At 55.8% G+C, this 17,285-nt stretch overlaps 1 protein-coding gene across 3 annotated transcripts in view; it reads right to left on the reverse strand.

The window, feature by feature from the left end:
* The window catches only part of Chd5 (chromodomain helicase DNA binding protein 5), a 50,161-nt gene that overhangs the window by 23,207 nt on the left and 9,669 nt on the right, over positions 1-17,285 (reverse strand). For all 3 annotated transcript variants that reach the window (XM_060378962.1, XM_060378963.1, XM_021644246.2), the window contains exons 3-12: positions 11,602-11,781; positions 9,542-9,660; positions 8,949-9,187; positions 7,421-7,542; positions 6,192-6,315; positions 5,311-5,477; positions 5,000-5,221; positions 2,949-3,155; positions 2,545-2,756; positions 1-132 (exon numbers count right to left, since the gene is read on the reverse strand). In XM_060378962.1, the coding sequence (XP_060234945.1) occupies positions 1-132; positions 2,545-2,756; positions 2,949-3,155; positions 5,000-5,221; positions 5,311-5,477; positions 6,192-6,315; positions 7,421-7,542; positions 8,949-9,187; positions 9,542-9,660; positions 11,602-11,781 (1,724 nt within the window). The remainder of the gene's footprint in view (positions 133-2,544; positions 2,757-2,948; positions 3,156-4,999; positions 5,222-5,310; positions 5,478-6,191; positions 6,316-7,420; positions 7,543-8,948; positions 9,188-9,541; positions 9,661-11,601; positions 11,782-17,285) is intronic.

Consider the following 17,285-nt stretch of genomic DNA (forward strand, 5'->3'; position numbering starts at 1 on the left):
CTGTGGCCCCAGTAGGCCTGCTTCAGGCTGTCGTAGCAGGGGATGTCAATGTCGTCGATCTCCCAGGTGCACTGGTCGTAGGGCAGGTCCTTCCACTTGATCAGGTAGTGCACGTCTCCCTTTTTGTCGAAGCTGCGACACAGAAGCAAGGGTGGGAGGGGCACGGATATCGGGCCCAGGTGGGGCACCACATAAATGCCCATCCACTCATGCCCGCGGCCTCCTCGTATCCTGGGCCCAACCAGGAGGGTGGCACCACAGCAAGAGCTCCAGAGAGGCTTAGCAGCTTGCCCAGTGCCACACGGTTTGCAAAAGGAAATGAAGATGTGGAGGAAGTGGCAGAGACACAGACACAGGCACAGTGGGAGGCTAACGGACGGCAGTGACCGTGTCCTCTCCAGCCTCTACTGCAGGGTGAGGCCACCCTGCTACGTGATCGGAACAGGATGAGTGAGGGCCTCGAGCCTCTCCCCTGCTCAGAGACTTCATTTTTTAACATAAAAAATTCACAGCATTTGCAGTATCAAGCCAGGGTGAGGGTCCTTCCTCACAAAGCAACAAAGATACAAGCCCTGCAGGTGGGCAAAGCTCTGCAGCAGCCACGGGGAGAGTCCTCAGGGTCTCCTGCTCAATCTGGGCAGGCTCAGCAGCCAGGCCAGGAGAGCCTAGCAGAGCCCAGTGGCACCCCTGACTGGCAAGTGGGAAGGCAAATGAATTGGGGAGCTGTGGCCTGGGGACCACGAACAGCAAAGCCAATTCCCAGTCACCATGGAAACCAGTGGCTTATTTTCAACAAGTAATTGGTAGTTATGCACGCTCTGGGAGCTTCACGGGCCCCTCTTTGGGGTACAGAGGAAATTGTCCTTTCTGCCCTAGCATGCATTTCAATAAAATAAAGGGGCCGGCAATACAAGGCACAGGTCAGGTACCGTCTGGAGTCTGGGAATGAGAGGGGTGCTTCACAGTCAATAAGGGACACATTTTTCTCTGTTTCCCCCCACACCACTCCAGCAAGGCTTTGGCAAACTCTTGAGGTCCAGCTCAGAAGTCCACGGCCACAGGGCTCTTAACCTCTGCCCTCCCAGCAGCTGACAGCACCGGCAGTCAGGGACACAGTGGAAGGCCACCCAGCCCAGGCTGCCACCATATGACAGGTACCACCTTCCTCCAAGGCTGGCTGGCAGCCGCCACCTGTCCTCCAGCACCTGAAATCGGCAGAGGCTTACCCCACCCACCGCCTCCTTGCTCTGGCTTCCTGACCTCTGAGTACATGGGAATGCCAGACGTGAGTGAAGAGGTGGCACAGGTGTGCCCCTAGGGACCCTGGCTAAGAAAGCACCAGAAAACTACCAAAAGGCACGGGGCCCTGCAGCCTCAGCTGTGTGACGCAGCTGTGCTGAAAGTATTGCTTATTAGAGATTTGTTTGTTTGATCTGATTCATGCTGTTGTATGCCTTTAATACCAGTGCTCAAGAGGCAGAGGCAGGCAGATCTCTGTGAGTTCAGGGCCAGCCTGGTCTGCATACATAAATTCCAAGCCAGTCAAGTCAACATAACAAGACCTTGTCTCAAAAACAAAAACAAATAAACAAAAAGAGCCGGGCACCGTATTGTGCGCCTGTAATCCCAGCACCCAGAAGGCAAAGACAGGCAGATCACTGTGTTTGAGGCCAGCCTGGTCTGTAAAGTGAATCCAGGACAGCCAAGGCTACACAGAGAAACCTGTCTCAGGGAAAAAAAAAATTATGAGTGCATGTGAATGTATGCCTGTGTGTGTGTGTGTGTGTGTGTGTGTGTGTGTCGCGCACACACACACACACACACACACACACACACCAAATGTGTGCCTGATGCCCACAGAGGGCAGAAGAGGTTATCTTGGTTACCTAGAACCAGAACTACATTAGAGCTTCTATATGGGTGCTGAGAACCTAACCCAGACCCCCTGCAAGAGCAGCTCTAAACCAATGAGCCATCTCTCTCCAGCCCCCTTGCAGAGACAGAGACAGAGAGAGAGAGAGAGAGAGATTTTAAGACAAGATCTCTCTTTGTGGCCCAGGCTGCCTTGGAACTTGCAATGTCGACCAGGCTGGTCTTGAACTCACAAAGATCTGCCTGCTTTTGCATCCCAAGTACTGGGATGAAAGATGTGTGCCACCAAGCCTGCCCAGTGTTGGGTATATTACTTGAATGCACCTCTTGGGACAGTCACAGTCACTGATCCTTCTTTCTTGGACCCTGCTTGGTTCCCAGACTCTTCCTGCTGACCTCAGTCCCTAACTTGGAGGGAGCCTGGGGCAGCCCAGGTCCCACCCCACTAGGATCCTACTTTGTGCACATTTCTCCACATTTCCCTTTATCCCCGTGCCTCAGGGGCTGTCCTGCTGTGGAGGAGGATGCTGAGCATGACAGGAGGACCTGTGCGGGAGAATGGTCCTCCTGGCTGGGCAGCCACATCGCCTGCAGTGGGCTGTCTTTGCCCCTCCTCCTGTGGCTGTTCCGGCTCAGAGAGGCAAGCCTGGGCCACCCCACGTGCCGCCTCACCTGTGGTTTAGGATGCGGTGGACCATCATCCACTCAGGCTTGATGCCATAGCGGTAGAACCGTTCCTCCATCTTGGCATAGAGGGGGTCCTTGCTCTTCCGCTTCTCGCTCTTGCTGTCCTCGTCGCCAGAACCGTAATCAAAGGGAGGCGGCTCGTCCATATCGTTCTTTCTTTGGTAGTTGCGATACATCACGGTGTGGTACAGCTCCAGCTGCTCACAGAGGACAAGTCATGAAAGGGAGGTGGGCTACCCTGGGCGGGACAAGCCTCCCCCTCAACTGAAACACCCAGCTCTCACCCAGCCTGACGGGAGCTGAACAGCACATGCCAGCCCAGTCTCATCTACTCCAGAGGGTCCAAGGCTCACACCAGGCCAAGTGTGACCCCTGCCCAGAGGTCTCACCTGTAGCTCCTTCACCCAGGAGCAGTGCCAGTAGGAGAGCCCAGCCCACTTGACAAAGAACTCTCTCTCAGGAATGCCCTCCAGAGGCTTGGGCGGGGGCATGCCAGGCTCCACCTCTGGTCCCGGCAGCCCCACCATAAAGGGAGCTGGGGGTTCTGTCCACCTCCAGTGTAGGATTCGCTGAACTTTGCCCTTCAGTGGCGGACACTGTGAACAGAGCATGGTCACCAAGTTCAGGGTTAAGTCACAAGACTGAAGCTCCCACGACAACAGACTGTTACACAGGTCCCCAAGCCAAAACAGTGCCACGGGGACAGGGTGGCATCACACCCTTCCTCGGATGCCCAACGAGCTGTGCGTGCACAGGGAAGAGCCGGAGCTTGTGAGTCCAAGTGGGTTGTTTGGACCTGACAACTTGCCAGTGACTTTCCCTCAGCTCCTGGCAAGTTTAGTTAACCCAGGGTGGCTGAGCTCACTCCAGGCATAGAAGATAAACCCCGCTCAGCAGGGAACAGCTGAGCGAGGAGACAAACCCACGGCTCTGGATGGACTTCCCGTCATGCAGCCACACATCCAGCCTGGCCTGGAGCCCAAAGAACAATCACGCTGTGTCCTGACCTGGAGCGCCCACAGCGTGGGAGCCTGGCCTGACCTCACGGACATGGCAGCCTGGTCTTCCTTCACCCCCAAGCAGGGACAGATGTGGCCTGCACATGCGGGCTGGCTGGGGTGGGAAGTGCAGCTCCCTGAGCCCCACACCCTCAGGCCCTGAGAGGCCATGGGGCTCCAGAGCTCTGCCGGCTGGCAGAGCAGAGCAGTGCTCCAATCACTCCTCCTCCGAACCAGCACTCTGGGCTGCCCGGAGACGGCCTCACAGGAGCAGTCCTGAGCCCTAGCTGGGCTGAGGTGAGATGACGAATTTAGAGAGGTTGCTCTGCAGAGGACAGGTCTCAGCTCTGCTGCTGTCCATCTGTGTACCTAGGTACTTCATCGGCCTGTTTCCTTGCCTGAAAAACTGGTGTCTCTGCCTCTGCCCCGAAGAACTGTTGGTGTCAAAGCACAGGTGTGGACATGCTATATGCACCACACACCCCAGAACTATCACACTCTGGCCTCGGAGGGCAAAGAGCAGGGAGAAAGAGGCAAGGTGGAAAGGCAGAATGATTCTCTACACTCCATGGGTGTAGAGGCCCTTCCCAGGCCATGGGCCTCCTGGCCTCACCTCCTTGGGGAGGTCCAGGAAGAACTAGGCACTACCCCATTCTCAGGAAAGCTATGAAGGCTGCACCCCTCAAGGGGCCTCTCTGTCCTCCACACAGACAAGAACATATATACGCTGGCACAAACATAGGTGTGATACAAGCATACAAGTCCAGACGTACACACAAGAGGAGGGAAGCTGCAGACCAGAACCTATGGGATGGGGTGTCCAGCGCTGAGACACAGAACAACTCACACATGGGACTTCAGAGGCCTACAGTGACTCCAGTCAAGGGATGGGGACGTGGGAGAATGTTCTGCTCTCCCTTCATAAACTGAGGCTCCAGGCTGTGGGGCCACCACTCTGTCACTAACCCTGCCCAGGGAAAACAGGTCCAGAGTGACTCAGGGACCCGAATCCAAGTGGAAAGTTCTGCCGTGGTATGGTCTCAGGCAAGCCACTGTGCCTTGCTGAGCCTCATACTCCTGCTGAAGATGAATTTCAGAGGCACTGGGTTCCATCCTCAAGCAACCCAGTAATAATTTTTGAAAGTCAGTGAAGGGATAGAGTTATAGATCAATGTAAGGCCTCCTGGGTTCAGTTCCCAGAATGCGATGTAAGTGAGATTCTTTGCTTAGAATAAGTTCTCAATGAATAGTCCAAAAAATAGTCCAAAAAAAAAAAAAAAACGATTCAGGAGGGAGCCAGGCAGGTGAGGCGGTGGGCGTGGTCTTTTGTGGACGTGCTTTCTGGGGCGTGGCCTGGGCGGGCTCAGAGCCCGGTGGGCGGGGCGGGGCGTCGGTGGGCGGGGCGGGGCGACGGTGGGCGGGGCGGGAAGTGTAACACTCACTGTACAGCGCGGGCAGAGCCATTCACCGTTCGGGATCTCGGGCAGCGGTGGGTTGAGGCAGTGCAAGTGGTAGGAAGAGGGACAGGCATCACAACACAGGAGCTCGCCACCGTCCTTGCACACGCGGCAGAACTCCATGTGGTCATCCTCCTCCTCCTCGCAGCCGCCCTCCTCCTCTTCATCATCGTCCTCCTTCGGCTCCCATTGGATCCCCTCCTTCTCCTGTAGGGGGAGTCCGGGTAGATGCACCTTGGGCTGAGTCCCCGGGCCCTGGCCCACCCACCCCCGTCCGGACCTCAGCCCCAGCTTACACAGTGAGGGCAGCTCCACTTGCCCTCGGGAGCCTTCTCCAGCTCCGGGTCCAGGCAGACCAGGTGGTAGGCTCTGGGGCAGGTGTCGCACAGGATGATCTCCCCGCCCTGCTGGCACACCTCACAGTAATCCTGGTGGTCTGTCTCATAGCCGTCACCATCATCAACTGCAATGAGGAGAGGGGCGGTGACGGAGCCTGCCATACATGACCGCTTCCACCTTCCCTGGCCAGAGCACGTCATAGGTGTTTAAACCATTCCAAGTGGATGGGTAGATAGATAGGCCAGAAAGTAAACAAATATTGGGGGTGGACAGAGATGGGGGGAAGGAAGGAAGGAAGGAAGGAGGGAGAGGAGAAAGGAAGGAAGGAGGGAGGGAAGAAAGGGAGGAATGAAGGAGAGAGGGAGGGAAGGAAAGGAGAGAGGGAAGGAAGGAGTACAGAAAGTACATGCACAAGGAGAAATAGCAGGGAAGGCAGGCCTTTAATCCCAGAACACGAGGCAGGGGCAGGGGCATCTCAATGAATTCAAGGCCAGCCCTGTCTACATAGCAAGTTCTGGACCAGCTAGAGCTATGTCGGGAAACCCTATCTCAAAAACCAGAGAGGGGGGGAGAGGAGAGAGGGGTGGGCACACGGTGGGTGATGAGCTGAGCGGGTGACTGATGGGGGTGGGGGTGAACTTGGGTCCTCCTCCACTCCCCGCTCCTCGGGGCTTAGTATCAAAGAGCCTGGCTTTCTGTGTCTTCCTCCCTAGAACAGACGATGGACAAGGATGGATGAGAGAGCACAAGGCTGGGAGAGGCTGGGACATGAGGGCGCCCTTCCCCCAGTCTCTGCACCCCCATCATGGAGCAGGCCCCTCCCGTCCGAGAGGCCTACTCCTCTTCTTCTTGCGCCTCCTCTTGTTCTTCTTGCCCAGGGCTGCAGAGCACTCGGAGCGCATGGAAGAGCTGTGGATGCTGGCGTTGTCCAAATCGGAGTCCTCGTGTTCATCCTCCTCGCTCTGCAGGGAAGGAGGTCGGGCTGTGAGTCAGGGCTGCCCTGGTGGGGAGGGCAGGGCTGGGAAGCCCTGAAGACTCCCCTGTGACTTTGCTGTCCCACAGCCCAGCTAGAAACTTGTGTGAGTAAATGCACAGCCAGCATGCACAGCCACCCTCCCTCTGCTCTCCAGACCTCCCTGTCTCTTCCTCAGGCTCAGACCTCCACCTGCCTCACTCCTGCACATCCTCAAGGGCCACGCTGAAGAGCCCATACCCCAGGGAATCCCCACAGATCTCTCCCAGTGGGCACACCTGACGGACTGACGGCTCATTAGGGGCTCGGCTGGCCTGCTCCATCTAGGGCAGGGCCACGCTCCTGCCAGAGCAGCCAGCCTCATGACCTGGCGCTGGCCCCCACCAAGTGACAGGGAAAAGCTTCAAGCCTCCTCTCTACCCTCTGCAGAGCTGGGAGGAAAGGTGGCAGCAGCTTCGCAGCAGGGGTGAGGTGAGAAGAATTTGATGTGGAGCTAGGGGAGGAGTCCTGGCTCCAGCCAGCCTGGTCAAACAGGCAACTCCCCAGGACTCCACTCTCTGGGCACACCAGGGTGCCAGGCCCCATGAAGGGCCAGCCGACCCTGCCCACATGTGGGCAGCTGCAGCCAAGCTCCCAGTCAGCAGTTGGCTAGAGGGAGCTACCTGGCCAGAGTCTAGGCCCTTGGAAGGGTCCAGTCTACACCTATAAGTGGGAAAACTGAGGCCCATCAGGCCTGTGTATGTACAGAGACTAGGAGAGGCCTTGCAGGGCTTGCCTCAGCTTGGGGAAGAGAAATATGGCCCACTCTCTGCTCAAAACAGCCCTCCCCTTGCCTCCTTGCACACACAAGCACATTCACCCAGGAACCCTTTCTCCCTGTCCCTGTCTCACACACACAGGCACACATTTACTGAGGAACCTTCCCCCCCCACATATTTACACATGCACACACATGCACACACACATATGCACACACATGAATAGTCACTGAGGAACGCTTTTCTCCCCCCTCGCACACACACAAACCCACATATACACACACATGCACATACAGACAAACACACACATGTGCATACATGTGCACACACACTCACCGAGGATCCCTTCTTCCTCTTGCTGATCCCTCCAAAGCGGAACTTGAGCCCTGCCACTCTCTTGCCCCTGCCCTTCTTCTTGGAGTCTTTGGCACCTTTGTTCTTCTTCCTCACTCCAGGCCCTGGACAGTGTGACAAGGGCTGCAGTGACCAGCATTGCTGCTGATGGCCCATCTCTCCCCACCGCTTCACTGGTCCTCCAAGACCCCAACAAGAGCTGGTCACATGAACCATCACCCTCTCCAGGCGAGAGAGTGCAGGTCTGAGAGACGAAGACAAACCTGACTCAAGCCTGGTCATCATGGCCACCATGCTGGTCATATGCCATGGACACTTGAAAATGCCTACCGACTTGAAACAGCCTCTATACCATGTGGCCAACTTGCTTCCAAAGACCTCCTTGGCTTCCATGCCTGCACAGATGGCTTCAGAAGCAACACCGCCCACCTGTGACCTGTGCCTGGATCCCTGGGGAGTCACCCAGCCCCCGAGTGCCCCAAGCCATGTGGGCTGGGGGCACTTTCCCTGGCTACCCTCAACTTCCCTGTCACTGTAGGCTACGAGGCTGTGTGTGTGCTGCTGGCAACACAGCAGTTAGCCACCTAGGGAATGATGTCCCGTCCCCACCCCAGCAGCCCATCCTGCTGCCAGAGAAAGGCAAACGGCCTCGTAGTAGGACTCACACCCTTGCCCAGGCCTCTGCCTATACCCCACAAAAGGGCATGAAGATAAGGACCCAAATGAACCCAGGGTGTGCCACAGAAAATCTACTTCAATCTTTTGAGCTCTGGACATGCATCTCGGGGTCAACGGTTCAGCAGTACCTCCTGGGCAGGTGAGGAAATACGAAAGATGGGGGGATGGGGCAGGAGAAGCAGAAGCACCTGGCCTGGGGCACTCGCCCACCAGGCACACTTTCAGACATGACACAGGCATGCCAAGGCACTCTGTAGGGCTGACACAGGGTCCCCAGCCTCCTCTCAGCCCATCAAATCCCACACCAGACTGCCAAGACAGTGTTAAAGCTCCCACAGGGAGGAGATCAGCATCTCAAAGGCCAGGATTTCTACACAGTCCCTCCTTCCACACTGAGTCAGGCTGGACCTGGGTCTCCCTGCTGTCCTCTCAGCCCATCACACTCACTCTTGTGAGGTCCCTCTGCAGGGAGCTGATACAGAAAGGCCCAGACCCAGGAGCTTAGACAGGAAAGGATCAGCAGGTTAACCCAGGGCCGCCACAGCTCCAGTCTGCCACCTCCACGCCCACAGTGGGGGTGGGCAGGGCTGGAATAAGTTCATGCTGTGGCCCACCCCTGCTGCCCTCCATGCCCACAGTGTGGGGGTAGTTGGCCAGATGTTAACTCCCAGAGACCCGCCCATAACTCCTCTGCTTCCCCAATAGGAGAAGCAGAAGCTGTGAAGGGGCGGGTCAGCTCGAGGTCATGGAAAACACTGGCTCCTCCATGAGGAGAGCCCCTAGGGGCATATCTGCCAAATGGGGCTCCGTGCCCCCTCCCCCACAGCCTTACCCTTGCCCTCTTTGGTCTTGGCCTTGCGGATGGGCAGAGGCTGGGGCACCTGCTGGGGACTGATGGCCAGTGGAGGAGCGACAGTCACAGTTTCCACGGCTGCAGCCACAGCCGCTGCAGCTGCTGCTGCTGAGCTGCCCTTGAAGGGGTTGTTGGCACTGAATTCTCGCCACTTGGCCCCCAAGACGGTCATCATTTTGGACATGGGAATCTTCGGGTTCTTCTTGGCAATAAGCGGCCTGTGGGGGGGGGGAGAAAGGAAGGTGAGGGAGGACCACCCTTTCTCCCACGCCTGTGAGGTGAGCCGAGAGCACTCTTGCTGTGCTTCCGTCTAGGCTGCAGGTAGGCCTACGTCAGGCCATCACCACAGAAGGACCCAGGACAAGACCTGTGAGGGAGGTAGGCCCAACCATCTGCTTTGCTAAAGGAATCCGGACCCCAAGCCCTTCCCGGGTCAGCAGCTGCCCTGATAGTCCTCATTCCCTCAGGAGTCCTGGCTGCCTCTCTGTTCACCACTCCTCACTTGGTGCCCCTCAGGTAAGCACAGCCCCCACCCACGGTCACCCAGCCACAGCAGCCAGCCCCTGGCCCACCGGAGGAACTGGCTGAAGGCCTTGTAGTTGGTCAACGTGTGGTAGTCTTCCTCCGAAAACAGGTAGTCAACATCATCAAGGCCCCACTCAGCCATGAGCTGTCCCGAGGACTTGGGCTCCTGCAGAGATACGGCCAGAGGTGAGCTCAGAGGCAAGGGCCCTCCTGACCTTCCTCCTTGCTCTGAGAAAGAAGGAAGAGGACAATCTACAAGCTAAGAACAGCTCACCACTGGGACACTATAGGCCTACCCCATACCCACCCTATCCCCACAACCCCACCAAGTGGCATGTCTCAGATGCCAGCACACAGGGTGCTATGAGCTTTAATGTTGAGGCTGGGGAATTCCACCCATGTTTCTCCAGAAAGTGAAAGCAGGCAACTAGGACAGAGTGGCAGGCAGAAGTGGTGGCCCAGCAAGAGGCAGAGCTGAAAGAGTCCCTCCACCACTCCCTAAGTCCCCATGAGCACTCACAGGGCCATTGCAAGGATGAGAAAGCTAAAGGACCAGGTGACTACATGGCCCCTGGAGGGCCGGGTCACATGGGGTGATGGCTGTGGAGAAGTTCCTGTTCTGGCACTTGCTGTGGAGGCCAGGCTGGCCTTGAACTCAGATCTGTAGTGTTTGGATGCAACTCATGCCAATTAAAAAAAACAAAAAAACAAAAAATTTAAGGCCTACAGCTGAGGCAGAAAATACGTGGGACATCCAGCAGGCAGAAGATATTTGTAAATAATTATCTTGAATCTTATGAGTTGTTATTCTGGGAGTTTAGGGCGGGAGGGAAAACCTCTTACAGCAGAGATCCTCCTGTCTCTACCTCCCAGTGCTGGAACTAAAGGTATTCGCTATTTGATTTTTTATGTGTATGAATGTTTTGCCTACATATATGTCTGTGTACCACCTGTGTGTCTGGTGCCAGCAGAGGCCAGAAAAAGGCATCAGATCCCCCTGACGCTAGAGTTACAATTCTGAGCCATCTCTGGACACTGGAAATTGAGCCCTGGACCTCTGAGAGAGCAGCCAGCGTTCTTAAGCACTGAGCCATCTCTCCAGCCTCCAATGGGTCACCTTTCTGCCTTAGTTTCCTCCTTCTGCCTCACAGAGAATTAACATAGATGCTTGGGAAAGGGATGATGTTAGTATGTTACCAGGCATCCCAAATGCCTTCCTCCTCCCCCTGTATGCTTCAACTTTGCGCTGCCCTAACCAGCCCTAGCCTTCCCCCAGTGGAAATCCACTGCAGTGGAAATCCACCCAGCTGGGACAGGCTCCCCTTGGATCCCAAGAACCTATGTAGCCTGCAAAGCAAGAGGACTTAGGAAGCTGGTTCTACAACGGTTCAGAGATGGTTCAGTGAGGGACACTATCCCATTGCCAGCCTGCCCCCTCAGACACACCCAGCCGTTCCCAGAGGCACCTCTAGGAAATACAGAACCAAGCTGGTGAAATCACCAGTAATCCTAAACAGCTCCTGGAAGCTAATTTCTCAGAACTGTCCCCCACGGCTATTACCAGTCACAGTTGATTCACAGCAGACCCACAGTAACTAGCGGGATCGTACAGGGTGTGTCAGGGCACCCCCAAGTAAGCACTGCTTCCCCTGCGCTCCAGGATTCTATCATCCGGAGCATTCTGTAATGCCTTGAGTTGTTCTCCACATTTGTGATGAAGATGCATATGCCCAAAGGACATCCAGGCCCATCTTTGGGGCCACAGCCACGCAGCTCCAAGAGAGACCGGAGGAACGCCCGTGTGGACCCAGGAAGAACTGGTCATTCAGGGCTGTCCAGCAGATGGTTGTTTTATGTCCCCAAATTGCTCCAAGCAAGAGGTTTCTGACACCAAACCTGTGTTCACAGTATCTATCATTCTCTCCAGAAATAGCTGCACACTTGTTGGGCAAGCCATTGCCAAGAGCAGCCCCAATCTGTCCGCAAGACACTGTTGCCACCACCAACTCCTAAGTGCCGACATCCACGTGCACAACCACTCTGTATGAGCTCTGTATGGCCTCCCTGACTCTCTATCCTCCTGCCTGGCCCTGGCCCTGGCTATTACCTTCAAGCACCCATCATCATTATCGTCCTCATCCTCATCCCTCTTTTTCCGCTTGGCTTTCTTCTCCTTCTTTTCCTTCAGCTTTTTCTTCTTCTTCTTGGTGGGGGAGTAGTCGCTACCTTCACTCTCTGACTTCTCTTCCAGATCCTCCTCATTTTCCGACAGCTCATCATGGCTCCCCTGGAAGAGAATGGGGAATGGTGAGAGTACCAGACACCCCAGAATGCCAGAGACCTGGGTGAGTTGTCCAGGTGCTGTCTTTCTTCACCCATAGTGCGCTGGTGGATGAGCATGTGATCTGGGGAGGAGCCAGGCAGGCGAGGTGTGGCCTCAGGGCAAGCTCAGCTTCTGCTCGGGTCAGAGTGGATTTGGGGAGCATGATGGCACTGAAACTGCCAGAAACTGTTGGCAGACACCATCATGAGCAAAGTCAAAACAAGAAAAGCTGCAAACAGGAGGTGCTTCATCCACTAGCACCCGCCCTGCACCCCTCAGCCTGTGGAGGGAGCCTGCGATGAAGGAGTGCACTGAGGGCCAGCTTTCCAGAGGCAGCCATGGTACAAGCTTGTCTCCTCCAGCACAGCCACTCCACCTCAGTGACAGAAAACGTAAATTAGGAAGCTCTTAAGATTGACTCCATTTTGTTTCCTATCTGTACAGGCAGAAAATGGTCCATTTATATGGAGATGAGGGTGTTTACAGTCATAGCATACCCACCAGAAAGATGCTGTCCCTGTAAAGAAAAGATTTTCCCCGTGGCTTGGAGGCAAGTGAACCCTGTGCTCTCTTACACCAGGTCTGCAGGGACAGGCTGGCACCGTCACTGCAATCACCAGCTTGGGTCTTGTGACCCTTGTGATTGCTGTGAGATGTTTTCAGGGTAAGCAAAGACAGGCATGAGAAGAGATGGAGAGAGCCAGAGATATAAAGAATGAGCAATGAAAACAACAGATGGGGAGGCAGAAGAAGAAAAGCAGGAAAGAGAATCCTGGGGCCCCTCCCAGGTGAGGTTGGACATGTCACTGACGGGGCTTCTCCCTGCAGTTCAGCTGGGAAGACCCCACCCATTTGCTGTCCTGGAAGCTCAGCTCAGCCCCCCTGCTGGAGGCCTGCTCTTGACTCTGCCCCCTGCTAGTCAGTCGCCAGATCAACGCACAGCAAGGCCTCCTGCTCTCCCAGAACGCTGACTCTAGTCTGGACCGTCGGGCCAACTCCAGCGCCTGCAGCTGGCAGTGGCATGGAACCCTGGAGCTGCAGCTCCCAGGCTATGGCATGGAAAAGTGGGAGTCAGATGGGGACACCCCCTTCCCCCAAGGTAACAGAGACCAGTCAGCTCTCTGAGACCATGCCCAAGAGATCTGAGAGCCATAGCCTTCACCCCCAAAATAAGTAAAGAAAGGTAGAGGGTGTCGTACCCCTCACCCACCCTGTACACTTCAGCACCACAGACAGCAGCTGCAGCCTGCGGGCCAAAATATCCAGGGTGAGGGCTCGCATGGCCTGCCTGGGGGCCCTTGCCGGCCTGGGACCCACTCTCTTGTTGGCACATTAATGTGAGGAAGCAGGGAGATTTGCACACAGAGGCCAAGCTCAGGGACTGGGATGGCTCGGGAGAGCCAGGTGATGACTATGTGTCCCATCTCTCTCCCACAGGCCACTTATTGCCAAGAAAAACCCCAAGATTCCCACGTCCAAAGTGCTGACTGTCTTGGGACCAAGTGGGGAGAATCAGACAAGACTGCATTCAGAACCACAGATGTCCTTTACTCCTGATACAACCTGACCACACCCAGGCAAACGCCTCTGCCAGTGACAGCACCCTAAAATGCTAGCAGTGGTAGCACAGGTCCTGTCTGACTTCTTTCAACAAGGACAGGACTAAAGCCAGCCCCGTGGGTGCAATGTGGGCAAGCAATGCCTGGTGGCTGGCCAGAGCATGTCCTGAGAAGACCCTGCCATTGAGGGTTCAGGGAGGCCAGAAGCAGAGATAACAGAGGAGCTTGAGAAGACACTGCCATTGAGGGTTCGGGGGGCCAGAAGCAGAGATAACAGAGGAGCTTGAGAAGACACTGCCATTGAGGGTTCAGGGAGGCCAGAAGCAGAGATAACAGAGGAGCTTGAGAAGACCCTGCCATTGAGGGTTCGGGGGGGGGGGGGCAGAAGCAGAGATAACAGAGGAGCTTGAGAAGACACTGCCATTGAGGGTTGGGGGGGGCCAGAAGCAGAGATAACAGAGGAGCTTGAGAAGACCCTGCCATTGAGGGTTCAGGGGGGCCAGAAGCAGAGATAACAGAGGAGCTTGAGAAGACACTGCCATTGAGGGTTCAGGGAGGCCAGAAGCAGAGATAACAGAGGAGCTTGAGAAGACCCTGCCATTGAGGGTTCGGGGGGGGGGGCAGAAGCAGAGATAACAGAGGAGCTTGAGAAGACACTGCCATTGAGGGTTGGGGGGGGCCAGAAGCAGAGATAACAGAGGAGCTTGAGAAGACCCTGCCATTGAGGGTTCAGGGGGGGCAGAAGCAGAGATAACAGAGGAGCTTGAGAAGACACTGCCATTGAGGGTTGGGGGGGGCAGAAGCAGAGATAACAGAGGGCAGGAGCTTACTGAGGCACCTGGTGGTGGCAGCAGCAGCCTGGGTACAGCACCGATGGGGGCAGAGCCAAGGTGCACTCCAGAAGCTGGATCTCAGGCTGGGTGCCTCTTTCCTCCTTCCATCTACCAAAGCATAGGCGAGATGTCCACCTCTTCTTCCAACCATGGGGAGAGGTCTCTGACCTTCAGCCCCGAGCCCATCTCTCTTTTCCCCTGCCCTGCCTCTTCCCAGTAGCCAGCCTAGCCTGGGTCCCCCCACATCCATGCCAGCCCAGCACAGTGGGGGATCTATGCCAGCTGTTCCCACATTGCTCACTGCTGGACCTTCTTCTCCCCTGAAAACTGCCTCAGAGAAGATGGTGAGGGGGAAATACCACAAGTGGATCCAAAAAGCATCCAGAGAGGAGCCATCAGCAGGACCTGGGGAGAGTCACTGGGGACTGACCAAGCACCTGAGGAAGGGGGCCACCCAGTGTCTCTGAACTCACTAGGGTGCACACCTTTAATCCCAACACTTAGGAAGTAAAGGCAGATGGGTCTCCGAGTTTGAGGTCAGTCTGGTCTACTGAGACCCTGCTTTGAAAAAGAAGCTTCCTGGGGGAATGGGGAAGTGGGCCACACCCCAGTCAGGGAACCGAAGCACACACAGGCTGTGAAAATCAAGATGACAGCTGGGCCTTTGACCTTGGCCACCGTCCTTCATGGAAACAACTCTGGGTATGACTGTTCAGTGGAGCACAAGTGGCTTTGAAAACCTTAGAGGACACGTGAAAAGCACCTCAGATGCCACACCCAGGTCTCTGCTCAGTGCCCCTTTGCCTGCTGAGGGCACAGCACACAGCCGTGACTGGGGACCCTAAGTGGGAAGTCTCACGCCACCCTTTCTCCTTCCCCATGCTACAGTTTCTGAATCCAGGCTTCCTGTCCTGCTCTTCCCTCCCTGCTATGCCCAGCACACACATCACATCTCCTGGAAAAAAAAAAATACCATTTCGACTCAAAGGAAGAACTCAGGATGTTGGTCATTCTCTACTTGGGGTCCTTCAAGATTGAGAGGGAAAAAAGGAAGAATGAAATATGAGCCTTCCCATTCACCAGTGTTATAAACAGTTATAATTTAGCACTGAATAATTGGTTGCTATGGCAACTGCTGCAGTACAGGTTGAAATCAGTTCTCCCTCCTGCGCTCCGGTCTGACAGGGAGCTTCATCTACATATGCTCAGGTTCCGGCTGCAGCCCGGTTATTTTATGTAAATCAGAATGCACGGCTTGCTGCTCGCCTGGGCCCCCGCCCAAACCACTGCTTAGAGCCCACCTGTTCTGGCCCCCTCTGCGACTCACACAGTCACCTGGCGGGGGGTTGCAGCGGTGGGGTCGGGGGAGGAAGGGGCTCGGGGGAGGAAGGGTATTCCCACACCCGGGATCTAGAGCTGTAGGGTGGGTGGGCAGAGGGATCTTCCTCTTTATAAATAGCACGCTATAGACTGCCATCCCTGCTCCCAGATCCTGCGGCTGATGAGAACAGAGCTCTCCTCTCCGGAATGGATAGAGAGAGAGAGCACCCCTGGCCCAAGGGTCTCCTCTGGTATCGTCACCTGGAAACCCTGTCTACCCAAGTGTTCCACCCTTTTAAAGAAGCAATATTGCATCTTAAGGAGAGAGGAATGGAATGGAAGAGAGAGAAGGGAGGGAAATGAGATAGGGGAGGAGAGATGAAATGGAGAGAGGGAGGGGAGACGAAATGGAGAGAGAGAGAGATTAATAAGGCAGAGAAACGAAGCTCAGGCCAGAGAAAGAGCCAGTGTGGGTGACTGAAGACAGAACCAGAAAAACAAATACATCCTCAGAAAAAGAGAGCAAGAGACCCAGGCCAGCTAGAAACAGACTGGCTGTGATTGGTCCCAGGAAAGCACCCTTCCTTGGCCTTAGAGGCTGCCAGACCCTACAGTCCCGCACCTCCCCACCTCCAGCCAAAGCCATGACGGCCCTGTGCCCAGAAAGGAGTGAGAAAGCAGACACCCCTGCTTAGAATCAGGGCCCCTGGGAACCCCTCCTGGAGCTTACATGTGAGACAGTCCCAGCCCGTGGCCTGACATTTGAGAGTGAGTGGAGTGTGCAAGTACCCTCTGCCAGGAGGCCCAGGGCCAGAGGCCACAGAGCCTGGGCTGAGAAGAGTGACAGAGTGGAACTGCACACTCAATCAGGAGGTCCGAGCACCTGACGCCAGGGCCTCACCGTCCAGAACCTCTGCACTGCCCAGCCAGCCATGGACAGTGTCAGCGTCTGGGGCCCCAGTGCTGGTCCCCACGACCTCCTTCAGTGGGGGTTCTCCAAACACAGGGCCTGCACCCACATTCTGCCTCTACTTCCTTGTCTGGATAATGGGGTCAGAGTTTCGTGTCACCTCAGTCCTAGACATGATGCCAGATGACAGACGGACTTGACAGGTGTGGAGTTAGCAGAGGGGTCAAAGAGACTTCAGGAGAACAAAGGGTGGCACACAAGCACGCGCAAACACACACACACACACACACACACACACACACAGTCAACGAAAGATCTGACAAAGATGCAGAAGCAGGGAGTGGGTGGGGTGGGCTAGAAGGAGCTACAGGGGCTTGGTTAGGCCATCCTCACACCCCTAGACAAGACACTGAAACAAGAGGAGAAACCGCAGGCTGCAGATCCCCTCAGGTGGGCTGGATCCTCTCCCTCCCTGCCCTCCTTGCTGGGTTAACGTCTGACATGTTCCCAACAGGAGAAATGGAGAGAGGACACAGTTGAGACTCAGGAGAGGCGGAGCTCTCACCTCCCTGCAGTATCATTTTCTCTCCTTGGGGGTCCCTGGCTTCTGCCCCTGGCCTGCATTCTGGAGCCCCAGGAAAACCACCTCAAAGTCTTGCTCTGACCCATCTCTGCCTTCAGTGGGCCTCCAAGTACCTGTATTCTCCCTCATTTAAGTGGAGGGGTGCATACCCCCACCCTCGAGGGGAGCAGGCAGAGCTTGAGTCTTGCCCACAAGCTACATGCTCGCCTCAGTTTCCCCAACCCATTGATTTTCAAGGCTTATCCCAGGAGTGAACAGAGTCA

This window comes from Meriones unguiculatus, chromosome 3 (genome assembly GCF_030254825.1).
Source record: "Meriones unguiculatus strain TT.TT164.6M chromosome 3, Bangor_MerUng_6.1, whole genome shotgun sequence".
In the NCBI taxonomy this organism is placed as follows: domain Eukaryota; kingdom Metazoa; phylum Chordata; class Mammalia; order Rodentia; family Muridae; genus Meriones; species Meriones unguiculatus.